Consider the following 12,081-nt stretch of genomic DNA (forward strand, 5'->3'; position numbering starts at 1 on the left):
AACAAAACAACAACAACAAACCACTTACAAAGAACAAAACAAAACACATCAAGAAAGAAAAGCTTGTAGTTAGTTCAAGGATCGTTTGTTGGTTAGCCGAGTTTTTCAGCACATTTTTTATGCCATTTTTGTGGTAAAATTAGGTCCCTCAGTTGATCTTCGGGTCGGCTTGTACTCGAGTATATATGGCACCCACCTTTCATGTGCATGTGAAGGGATTGAAGATACCATGACTTGGGCCAGGTGCACTACTGTCCTCAACGTGACGACCTCCTTACAATGTCAGCATCACACATATCAGTCACACACAACATAATTACCTAAAAAAACCACAACTATGAACAGTTGGTTGTTCAAATCCAAATCCAAGTGAGGGTTACATACTGCAAAGGATATGTCTTTGGTTTCCCAAGTCATTCTTTTTGTTGTTTCATTTTGATTTTTTTCACATTACTAATTGTCAAAGAAATTGGTAGGTCAGTTTTTCTGTAGAACGTAGCACTCTATAGATTTGTCTGTTAAATAAGTCCTCCTATTTCCTGTCAATTGGGATTTTTCTTGCAGGAGTGGTTAGATTCTGTTCAGCCCTTTACTAAATGGAGACGTGGAGCGCACGTGGGGCCTCTCTGAGGGCCACGATGGTAGGCCACGCTTTCCTTTCACACGTAGAGAGCTTTCCTCGGCCCTGAAGACTGCAGGAGACAGTGCACGGGATTTTAAGCCTTTTCCAAAACTTGAGCAGGCCTTTCATTCTCTCCGTGAACAGGAAGCACGGGCTCACACTGTCTCTAAGATGGTTTTCCTTGTCTCCACAGTGTTCTCCTGAACTGGGACCCCACCACCACGTCACCGATGCCTGACCCTACTTGGCACATGCTGGAGAAAACATCCTCCGAAGAAAACATGCCTCAGGCTGCTCTCTATCCTCCGAGGACAAAGAGGTTCAACCAAAATGACCTCTGTTCCTCAGGCCAAGGCCGACTGTGCGCAGCCAGCGGGGCCTGGGCCATGAAGGGGGCCTCAGCTCTGGGCATCTGCCTCACTGTGAGCCAGGGACTGGACAGAGGCGGGAAGCAGCCCCGCAGGAAGCCGTCTCAGGACTTGGCTTCTCTGAGCCAACCAGCGAACAAGCTAAAGTCAAGGGATGAGCCTCTAGCCCTCCCGTCTACTTCCCAGAGGAGAAGGACAAAGGCACTAGCCCGGTCTGGCTATGTACAAACCCGGGGGCGAAAAGAAGGGGACCCTGTGACCCATAAGGCTGCCAAGGGAGCCAGCTGCAGTTCCTCCCATCCCTGTGGGCCCCAGCAGACATCTGGGCGTGGAAAGGCAGGTAGAACTTTCCGGGCAGAATCTAAACCAACATCTCCCAGCAGGGCATCAAAAGGGCAGCAGAGGGTGCTGGCAGCTAGGGTCAGAGACACTGCCAGGAAGTTTCCTCATTTACCTCACTCATTAAAGCGGCATCACCGTACAGGGGACCCAGACTCCACTGCCCCCCTGACAGACTCCAGTCCTATAGTGAGTAACGCAGGAGAAAACGACGACGAGCTCTCTGACACAAACAGCAATTACTCAGTGGACTCCCTCTCCTGTGTCGGTGCCAACGCACCAGCAGAGCTGCTGAAGCCAGAGGATCCCCAGCGGGAGAAGCTGGGTCTCCGAGAGCCAGAGAAATCGGAAAGCGATGAGAGCCAACTATCTGAGGACTCGTTGACTGGGCAGGGGTACCGAACCCAAAAAGACAGTCTGAAGGGTCAGCACCACGCCGCTGGCCATGGCTACCACAGGACCAGAAGAAGAGCCTCTGGGAGGGGCTTCATCGGACCCCCTCAGAGTGGACCACTTGCTCTGGTTCACAATAGCGTCTCCTTGGATAGTCTGGCCGATGCTGAGGAAGAACTGGGAGATTGGCAAGAAGGGCCTTTTCTTGGTTCACCAGAGGAGATGCCCACTGAGAGTTTTTGGCCCCTGCAGAACCCTGGGGCATCCAGAGCAGACCAGGAGACAGCAAGCAGTTCCTTTTACCTCAAGCCTCCGTTCCCGCCCCCTTGTGGACAGTCTGAGCCAGCAGTGGAAGCATGCCACCCTGAAAAAGCCAGCTCTCTCCCAGGCTTGCTGCCACCCAGAGGGAGCCCACTGATGTCCATGGATTCCTGGTTCTCCTGTGACTCAAAGATCAACCCCAGTAGCCCCCCAAGAGCAGTGGGTTCTTTGTGTGTGAGTCCTGAGGTCCAGGACCATCAGCCCTGCAAGTGGGAAAAGTCTGGGTATTGGCTCAGTGTGAAAGAACGGAAACCATCCGATGCAAACGCAGTCTTGCCATGCAGCTTCACACTGCTCCCCTGCGACGCGAGAAATGAGTGCACAGCCCCCGCTTCTGACACATCTGAGCCACCGCTCTGGGGGACTCAGGGGCGCCTGCAGTCAGGAGCTGAGGGAACAACATCTCAGGGGCGCAGTCTTCCTGACACAACCCAGCAGGCTACCTCGGAAGCGTCCAATAGCTCTAGTATGTCCAACGTGCTGGCTGCCTCTGCTGCCTCCCTCACTCACGTAGGCAGTGCCTGTGAAAGAGACTGGTCTGCGCTCCAGCAAAAGTACCTCCTTGAGCTGTCTCATCCTGTTCTGGACGCCACCAAAGAGCCCAGGCTGGCTTTCGCCCGCCTTGAAGAAGACTCTACTTCTCTGGCCCAACCCGTTGGCCCCGGGCTGCTTTCTAACAACTTTTCCACCCACCTAGCCAAAAGGACACGTTTGCGAGCAGAAAAAGAACAGGGCCGTTTGCGTGCCAGGTTGGAAGTTGCTTCAGATTTCTTTAGACCTAGTGAGGAAGAGGTGAGCTATAATGAAACTTCGTCAGCAGACTTTGAGTCGCCAGCGTCCGGAACTACCAGTGCACACGCCTGTGCAGCAGAGAACCAGATCCCAGATTTGGTGACAGAATCGTGTGGAGTCAGAGTGAGCAGTCTGGGCATGTCTTCCCAGGGGAGCAGGAAGCCGGGATTGACGGCCTCCTCTGAAGAGTGTTTCTTACTGGGGGACCCTTGTTACAGTGATGGCACCACAGCCAACAAAGGCCATTGGCCCCGTGGCTGGGTGCCCCTCCGGAAGAACATTGCAGGCCGGCCAGGGCTACCAAGGTCCAATGGCCACTGCCCACTCCAGGAAGAGAAGGCAGGTTGCCAGGCGATCTCCAAAGACCCGACCTTTTCCTTTTCCTGTAGTTCTTCATTTCGATCCGATCCAGAGCTGAACCTGCACTCTGCTCCCTGGGACCCGTTTCTGTCTTCCCTGCAGCCACCTCCCCTAGAAACATTCTATGAAGCCAGAAGCAGGGATGCCCTGACGGAAACCGCCTTAGAGATCCCAGCCTGCAGGAAAGCTGGGGCACCTTATCCACCCCCCAGGGAAGCTTGGGGTGCCAGGCCAGAGCCCCGGGCCCTCCGCGGGGCTTGTTTGGGGAATGATGTGCCAGAGCCCTCGCCAAACCAAAGCCCTGAGTTTGCCTCACCTCAGCCAGCCACAGCAGAGAGTCCAGCCGATGGGAGTACCAGGGAAGCCCCAGGAGAAGTGGGGGAATGTCTGGGAAATGGAGGAAAAGGAAGCCGTGGTTCAGGTTCTTTTTCTGGTCCTCCAAACAGACCACCTTTCTCTTCTGCCAGCAGGAAAGCATGTGGATTTGACTATCAAGTTGGAATTTTAAACAAAAAAGATAACCTCCTAGCACTCATGGAGGGAGAAAAGGCCCCTGCTCGGTCTGGTCTCAGTGTTTCCTCAAGCAGCTCTGTTCCTGGGCAGCCCCTCTGTGTTTGTGAAGCGGCACAGGGCCAGGATGCAGTCCTAAGGCCAAGCCAGCCCCCCGAGCTGGGCAGACAGTGTCCTCCCGGGGCCAGGCCTGAGTTTATCTGTGAAGCCGATGATTTAGGCCTTGAAAAGAATGCTCCAGGAGAAACTACCCTTTCTTTGAAGTCTAGATCGATGGGTCACAGTGCTAGCAGCCCAGGGATCATCGTGGGCCAGGAGGAGGACCCCATCTCCAAGTGGGAAAGGAAGAGCGACACCAGGCTTCCCAGGAAAGCACTTCCTCCTGTGGACAGCTTGGACGAGCTTACACTTCCAGAGGCAGAGTCTTCCCGTGAAAGGCTGCCGGCAGTCCCATCCTCTCAAGAGCGAAACCTCAGTGAGTGCAAGCTGCCTGGAAAGTCCCAGGAGAGGGTTCCAGATGAAGCTGTTGGGCAGAAACAGAGTATAAGGGTCACTAGTCACGAGGAGATGGCAAGGCTGATCCGGAGCGTGATGCAACTAGAACACAGCATCTTGGAAATCGGGTCCAAGCAGAATGTGCCGCTGCATGCTCCCCACACACGGGGGGCCAGCAAGGAGGTGGCAATCCAAGACCCGGAGAGGGCTGACCAGGTCCCGAGGCCGGTTAGCCCTGGAGACCACTTGCCCTTCAAGTATCAGTCGCATTTCCCAGGACAACTTGCTGATGTGATCGTGAGGGATTGTGGAGTCGGAGAATGGAAAGGCCTTAGCGGTTGCATTGGGGAAGGTGCCCAGGTACAAAGCCCATTCAAGACATGGGAGCGTAGAGAAGAGATCCCATTTGTAAGAGAGCCTCTTCACCTAGCTGCACTGGAGAGCTCTGCCAGGGACACTTGGGGTTATTGTGGGACGTGTTCGGCTCACGGAGAGCCCCCCAGTGCTTCCATTCACCTCAGGAGAATGAGAGTGTTGACCAGACAGCTGCCCTTGCTGCCCAGAGCTGAGAGCTCTTCCGAAAATGAGGATTTATTCAGCCCAGTTGCTAGTCCCAGAGGGCAACCTTATGCTCTGGTGGGTCTTGGGGAAGTGGTGGAGACTGTGGAAGCTTTCCAGAAAATCCAAGTTGCTGAACACATAAGCAATTCCAGGCAAGCAGAGCTGGAAACTCAAGGCCCAGTGGAGGAAATGGCAATGCAAATGGGAAGCAGCCGGCAGGAGGAGCAGGAAATGGGCGCTCAGAGGCCCCCCAGGCCACACTTACTTTGTAGGAGCAGATCTTTCAGCCCGGAGGCTGACAGCCAGAAGCTGAGCCAGACAGCCGCCTTCCACCAAGAGCTGACCAGCGCCTGGCCCCCAGCTCCGAGGCTGCCAAGGGGCTCTTTTTATGCCCCCGATAGCGCGAGTGTCTTCTCCGTTGACTGTGTGGTTGACAGCACAGTGTTTAAAACCCATGACAGCCCTTTGGTCGCTAGAGTCGGGTGTCTGCACCAGCATGGAGACCCCAGAAGCTACAGCCCTTGGGACTGCAGTAGAGGGGCAGCCTCCGTGGCGCACACTGCCGGGGGTGGGTCTGCGGGCTCCACGGCCAGGGGAGCTCATGGCCCATCTGGTGCCCCGGATGGCATTCGCCTTAAGGAAGAGGACAGGGCATCAGCGAACGCCACCCACCAAGGCCGGGGGTGGGGCCTCCGAAGCACCGTGGTGGACTGGAGTACCAGCGAGGGTTTAGCTCGCCAAACCGAGGCTGCTGCACAGAAAGAAAGAAGAGCAAGTGCCCTGCAGTGGGTCTCTAGCCAGCTTGACGAGAGTGTCGGCGGCGGTCTCTCAGAAGAGGCTGGTGACTTCCGAGACTGGGAGGCAAGGCAGAAGGCAGGGAATGACCACGACTACGCAGACCTCGGCTTTCCCACTGCCGCCTTCTCAGCTCCTGCTTCCCTGACAGAGCTTCCCAGTGCAGAGCCCAGGAGGCGGGGCCCCTCTGTCCACGCTTCCTTGTGTCTGGCTCTGCTGGAGGAGGTCAGACAGGCAAAGGCCCAGGGGAAACAATTCAATGACTCTGTGGCTAGGAGGACGATCGTCCCTTATGGTGATGCTTCGCTAGAGCCTGAATGCCCTTCAAGGATCCCTGAGCAGCCTCCGAATAAACAGGTGGACCAGTCCGAGTCTGACGGACGCAGAGACAAAGGGGGAGCCCTGGGACTGGGTGTGGAACCACTGTCTGATGAATCAGGGCGTTTGTTGGCTGTCAAGAGGCAACTCCTTGAGGCCACACCCCACTCTGTAGAGAGCTTCCAACTTCAGCCCCACTCAGAAAGTCACCGAAGCACCCAGCCTCCCTCTCGGGCTTCCTCTCCTGCTGCCCCTGCTCTGGGTAGAAGCCAATGCACTGGAGAGCTGAGACATCTCCCAGGAGAGGCAGAACGGCTGAGATGTCACACTAGTTCTTTGGGAGTCCCAGAGGAAACAAAAGACGCAACCGGCACAATGTCCTCTCCTGGTCCTTTGGGCTCAGACTGTCTTATTTCTTCTTTGGCTGTGCAGGAGGACAAGCGGGTAGAACCAGAGAAAATGGTGCCCACCTTATCTTCTCAGGCCCCCTCTAGCTGTTTGGAAGTGATCCCATGTCACACCACAGATGGCACTCTCCCCGGCTGCCAAGCGAGCTGTCCAGAGCACCTGGAACCTGCCACTCAAGACACCACACGTGTAGGAAGTTCAGGGCACTTCTCATTATCTAAACAGGAAGGAAAGCCAAGCCATTGTGTGCTCTGTGATGGTCGTGTGTGCTCTGCTAGTCTCTCAGGGCCCAAGCAAGACCTTGTCCAATGCCCTGAGGCTTCCATGGGCTTAGGGGAAGGGAGGGAAAGTCCCCTACAAGGTGCTCTCAAGACGGTTGAACTTGAAGATCCCCCTCAGCTGTGTGAGAACTGGAAGCAGAATGCTGGGTCTGGGCTGGCAGAAGCCTGTAGGGCAGGCAACCAACACCTGGAGCCAGGTTCATGGGCAGATCAGAGAGCTAGTGCAGGCTCTGGGGGCGGTGGGGAGGAGACTCCATCCAGCTGCCCACAGGATGCTTTAGGTTGCATTCTCTTGGGCAGCACTGACAGCAGCAGGGCACTCAGCCCATCTCGGGGCCAAGAAGAGAGCGGAGCTCTTCCTTCCCTACAGCTGTGCAGTCCTCAGCACATTACCTGTCACACCTGTTCTCCTGGTTCCTCTACTTCACTGCGTTATGGAGATGGTTGCCTGGAGAAGAGGACTTCCAGGGTTGTCGGGCACACTACCCACCCACCCTGTATCCTACCGTCCAGGGCCTGTGGCCTGAGTGAGAGCGGGCCGGGCCACTGTAGGGAATCTGGTATGTGCCTGCCACATGCCCTCAAGTCCAAAGGCATGAATGTGGAGCTGAGGCCAGCAACTCCCATCTTTTCTCTGACTCAAGACTGCAGCTTTCCTTTGGCTCCGGATGTGAAGACAAGTCCCCTTGACCACTTGACTACTGATGGAAGCTCATGGTCAGCAGGGGCTCCGGAGAGAACTTTTGTTGAGAAGAAGACTAGTGCAGAGTTTGAGGATGCCCCACCTCTAGGCATGTGCTCTGAACCACTGAGGACGTTTCAAGACAGCTACACGGATAGTCAGAACTTACAGCCATCTCAAACCAAGCCCCAGACACCTATAGCTCTCGAAAGACTTAATGCCCAGGGCTTAGGGGAAAGGCATATCAGGGATGAGCTTGCGATACAACCACAGCATGGGTATCTAGAAAATACCATTACATACCTTCCAGAAAAGCAGCACCTTTCCACTGAGCCCTGGGATGACAGTGGCTTGAATGTGCAACTCAAGTTTGTAACAAGACTAAGACACTTCCAGAGTACTCGGGTTGATAGTCCTTGGGAGGAGGAAGAGCAGCAGAGAGACCAGGCTCCCAGTGATGGTGCAAGCCCTGCCCAGGGTGGGCACCACCCATCTTCCGATGACGACGACTTGAACGGTCAGATCAGAGATGCCAGGCTGGAGCGGGAGACTGTGTCCAAGCCAGAGACGTGTTCATCGGACTTGAAAGACTCAGCCACTATGTGTTTGGAGCAAAGTGGGCCACAGGCTCCTGTCCAGAGGCTGGACCAGCCCTGCTCTGGCTGGGAGCAATTGTCTTCCGGTCATCGCAGTTCACTTCCTGTGATTGCAGTCTCCTCTGGCCCCAAAGCCCTCCCCAGACCGCTGTTCTCTGTGGTCGACTCCACCTGGTCTCTGCAGAAGCTGAACTTGAGTGTGGAGCCTCCTTCCCCCACAGAGGAGGAGGCACAGGGACCTCACACATTCTGGAGCCCGCATCCCAGGGGCTGCTGCGCAGAAGAGTGGGCGGCAAGCAGCGCTCTGAGAGCTGAGGCCTGCAGTAAGAGAGCCTCGGCTCATCTGGAAAGCAGGGCTGCTGACCACGGACCACTGAAACCTCCCACCCTGCCTTCCCCCATCGCTTCAACTCTCTCATGCATGCCAACCCCAGATACCAAGACCTGCTGGATGCCTGGTGCCGGGGAGCAGGCCCAGAAAGAGAGACCAGAGTGGCAGCTCTCTGAGGCAGACACACGGAGGCTGCACTTTGACTCCAGTGACATCAATCCCTACATTCTGCCCTGGCGTCCTGAGGGGCCTGGCCGAATTGGCTGGAAGCAGTCTGTGTTTGGCAGTGCAGTCGATGTCTCCTGCAGCCAGACCCCCCAGGGCCTGACACCATCAAACGTGGCCCGCTGCTCCAGCCTGGGCGATGGTCTGGAAGACCAGAACTCTCCCTTCCTCTCCCACCTCAGCACCTACGCCAATGCCCAGGACCTGCCGAGCACACACAGCAGCACTGTGAATGCCCGGGCTTCAAATGAAGCTTCAAAAGTTGAGGGATTGGGAGACCCCCACACCATGACAGGCTCTGAAGAAATAGACCGGATATCCCAGTTCAGAGGCCCTCCTGATGAAGCAGGCCCCAAGAGCAAGCTCTCCTTGGCTGCAGGAAGTGCCACAGGCCCGCTGGATGAAATTCTTCTGCTGTACCCATCAGCAGCAGATCATGCCGGGGGTCAGACCAAGACCTCGGAGCAGGGCACGCAGACCACAGACTCCCACAGGCTCCACTGGAGCTGCACTGATGTCTCATCTGCCACACCAGATGCCAGCACCACATCGGTCTCACATCTCGCCTCGTGGGCCAGTATGCACAACCTGTCTCTCCACCTCTCCCAGCTTCTGCACAATACATCAGAGCTGCTGGGGAGTCTCTCCCAGCCCAGTGTGGCCAGGAAGGAGCAGCACACTGAGAAGGGCGGCCCCAGTGGGACCCCACAGGTCCTCAGGATGGACAGCAGTACTCAGACCCCTGTGGACAAGGGCAGCCAAACTGACTTGTCCTCACTGCCTCGGTGGCTCCAGGCACCGGAGACCGATCCTCAGGAAGTCAATGGGATCCTTGAAGAGCTGGCCCCGGGTGCCTTGACTGTGTCTCCTGGGTGGGGAGAGAGCCCACCGGCATCTGAGAAGGGAGAGGCAGAAGAAGCCACTTGGGAAGTGGCAGAGTGCCCTGATCTTCAGCAAGAAAACATCCATTGTAGGCCCCAGAGATCTTTCGTGCCTTTACCACATTGGAAGTTTCAGAAAGATGCCCTGAGGCAGAAGCTGCCTTCTGTGAGCCCCCAAGGCTCTGCCAGTGCCACCCAGCCACCTGCCTCCGAACCAGAAGCATCTTCTTGCCCAGTTGTCAGTAGCCCTTGCCTCAGCTCCTCTCCCTCTCCAGGGCTCAATCCCAACACCGCAGAATCTATCGGGGAGCCTAGGATCCAGAAGAGGCCGGGCCTCATGAGGACTTTGATGGTAGACAGGGCCTCCTCCCCAATCCTCACCCTCAGTGCCAGCTCCCAGGGCTCGTGTCTCCCTCCAGACCGGTTGACGTGCCCAGCCTTCTTACATGAGCCTCATCAAGGTCCTGGAAAGCTAGAGACTAGCCTAGAGCCTCCCCTGGACACCCCAGCACCTCCAGGTCATTACTCCCAGCTCAGTGATGAGTCGGGTAGCCCCCAGAGAGCTGAGGTCCTGCAAGAAGCACACAGTAGCCCCTTAGAAAGGAACGACAGGAGGTTAGCCCTGGACTTAAGCTTGTTAGGTAGCCCACAGCCTTGCCCAGAGCTCCCAATTAGTGTCCTAGGGCAGCCTGCTGAGGAGGTTCAGCCTAGTGCTGCCCAGACGGTGCCCACCTCCGTGCCAAGTAGCACACAGGCCTCTCCACCTCTGAGGAGCAGAGGTTGGAGGCTGGCCAAGAACTCCCTGCATGAGGACCTGGCTTCCCCACCCGAGTGTGGCCCGCTGAGCAGCAGGGGGCCAAGGCAATGGCGGGGCAGCCCTGAGATGGAGGCTGAGAGTTCCCCACTGCTAGGGGAGCCCGCCCCATGGGGGGACGGCAGGCACTGCAGCCCCGGGCCGGAGGCCAGGCTGACAGATAGCATGAGGCTCCAGGAGTCTGCTTCGGACCCCGCCGGGGACTGCCAACCCCATGGGCCGCTGAGCCTCGGGCCCCAGGCGTGCGGGGCCCCTGCGCCCTCGCACCTCAGTCTGCAGGAGCTTCCAGCACACAACAAGTTCAGGGACTGGTGTGGGCTGCTAGATGGCGCTCCCAGGGGGCGGGCCGCCGCCGAGGAGCCAAGGACCGCTGCTGCTGTGGGCTCCAGAGGACAGGGGGAAAGGCCCCAGCAGGCGCCTGGATGGCCCCAGAGGGAGCAGATCCCCCTGCAGGTGGGAGCCCAGAGCCGACTCAGCGTGGAGCTCACGGAGGCGAAGCTGCACCGGGGCTTCGGGGAGGCGGACGCCCTGCTGCGGGCTCTGCACAGCAGGACCGGGGAGGCACTGTCTGCCTACGGCTCCACCTGCACCGCCTGCTCGGGCTGGGAGGCGGTTTCTGCCCGGTAAGCACCCCCACCCCCGAGTGGGAGGGCAGGGGTGGGCCGAGGGAAAGAACTTTGCACTCCTGGCCCAGCGCCGGGGTCTTTCAGGCACTGGAAATGGGTGTTTAGACAGGGAAGGGCGGTCGAGGCCAAGACTCCGTTAATCCATCACATTTTCACCTCAGGCAAAAAAAGGCCATCCAAAACCTCTGCCAAGAGCGGACCCCAAGGCTTCAGCATTTCCGCCGGACTAGGAGTCTGAGCCCGCAGAAGCAGCTGAGCCCCCTGCCCCACATGGATTTCCCCACGAGGGACCTGGACTTGCCCAGCCGGCGCCGGGAGTACCTGCAGCAACTGAGGAAGGAGGTCGTGGAGACTACCAGGCAAGGGGGCACCCTGGACCCTGCGGGAGCCTGGTGCTGGGGTGAGGGGCAGGGAGTGGCGGTTGCCCTGTTAGGAGGATTTCTGGGAGCCTGTCAGATGTCTGCGGGGGATCCCGCACGGAAAGGGCTGGACCACGGCGCGTATATGCTCTACGAGTGAGCAGACCAGGGCCTCAGAATGGCCACTTCTACCAGCACCCTCACCTGAGGCTGCAAACCTAACGCCCGGAGACTTTGGGTGAAGGGAAGCTAGCTCCTTTGAGGAAATGGTGTTGAGTTAAGCTGGGCAGGGCAGCACCAGCAGCTGCAGTATTAGAAGTCCTACCCCCTCCTCCCCCGCCCCATGATTCTTCCCACCCCCACCCCCAGGAAATCGGAGGCCCTGCCCAGGTCTACGGAGCCACCCTCCGACATCGAGCTGCTGCTTCGAGACTACAAGCGCGCCCGGGAGGAGGCCCAGGCAGAGATCGCCCGGGCTCGGGCACGCCTTCGGGAGCAGACGGAGCAGGAGAAGCTGAGGATCCAACAGCAGATCCTCTCCCAGCTGCTCAGGGTGGGGAAGAGCTGGGCTTGGGCTTTGGGCTTTGAGGGAGCTGCTCCAGGTTCTGGGGCATAGCACGGGCACCCTGATACCAGCTACAAACTCTGATCATCTTGTGCACCATCTAGGCGGGATGTGGGGGTTAAGGGAAGAAGTGGGAGGCTGGCTTTGAGGGAGGGTGGGGTGTTGGAGCTGAGGAGGGCAGCTTTGGTGGGCTGAAGGGGGGTGGCTTTGGGGCTAAGGGCTGCGGGTACTGACAGTGCTTCCGTCAGAAGCTGGCTGATGGTGCCCTGTAACTTCCCAGGAGGAGGAAAAGCTGCACACCCTGGCCTCCTGCAGCCCCCTGTGCGCCAGCTCCAACGGGAGCCTGTCCTCTGGCATCACCTCTGGCTACAACAGCAACCCAGCCTTGTCCTGCCAGCTCCAGTCCCCAGACAGCCTGGTGAGTGGCCAGGGCCTGGCA

At 57.7% G+C, this 12,081-nt stretch overlaps 1 protein-coding gene across 1 annotated transcript in view; it reads left to right on the plus strand.

Annotated features, from left to right (window-relative positions):
• STARD9 (StAR related lipid transfer domain containing 9) overlaps positions 1–12,081 on the plus strand; it is a 122,448-nt gene that overhangs the window by 95,963 nt on the left and 14,404 nt on the right. The window contains exons 23-26 of the mRNA XM_075532422.1: positions 816–10,715; positions 10,880–11,077; positions 11,447–11,630; positions 11,923–12,060. Coding sequence (XP_075388537.1) covers positions 816–10,715; positions 10,880–11,077; positions 11,447–11,630; positions 11,923–12,060 — 10,420 coding nt within the window. The remainder of the gene's footprint in view (positions 1–815; positions 10,716–10,879; positions 11,078–11,446; positions 11,631–11,922; positions 12,061–12,081) is intronic.

This window comes from Tenrec ecaudatus, chromosome 14, assembly GCF_050624435.1.
Source record: "Tenrec ecaudatus isolate mTenEca1 chromosome 14, mTenEca1.hap1, whole genome shotgun sequence".
NCBI classification, from domain to species: Eukaryota; Metazoa; Chordata; class Mammalia; order Afrosoricida; family Tenrecidae; genus Tenrec; species Tenrec ecaudatus.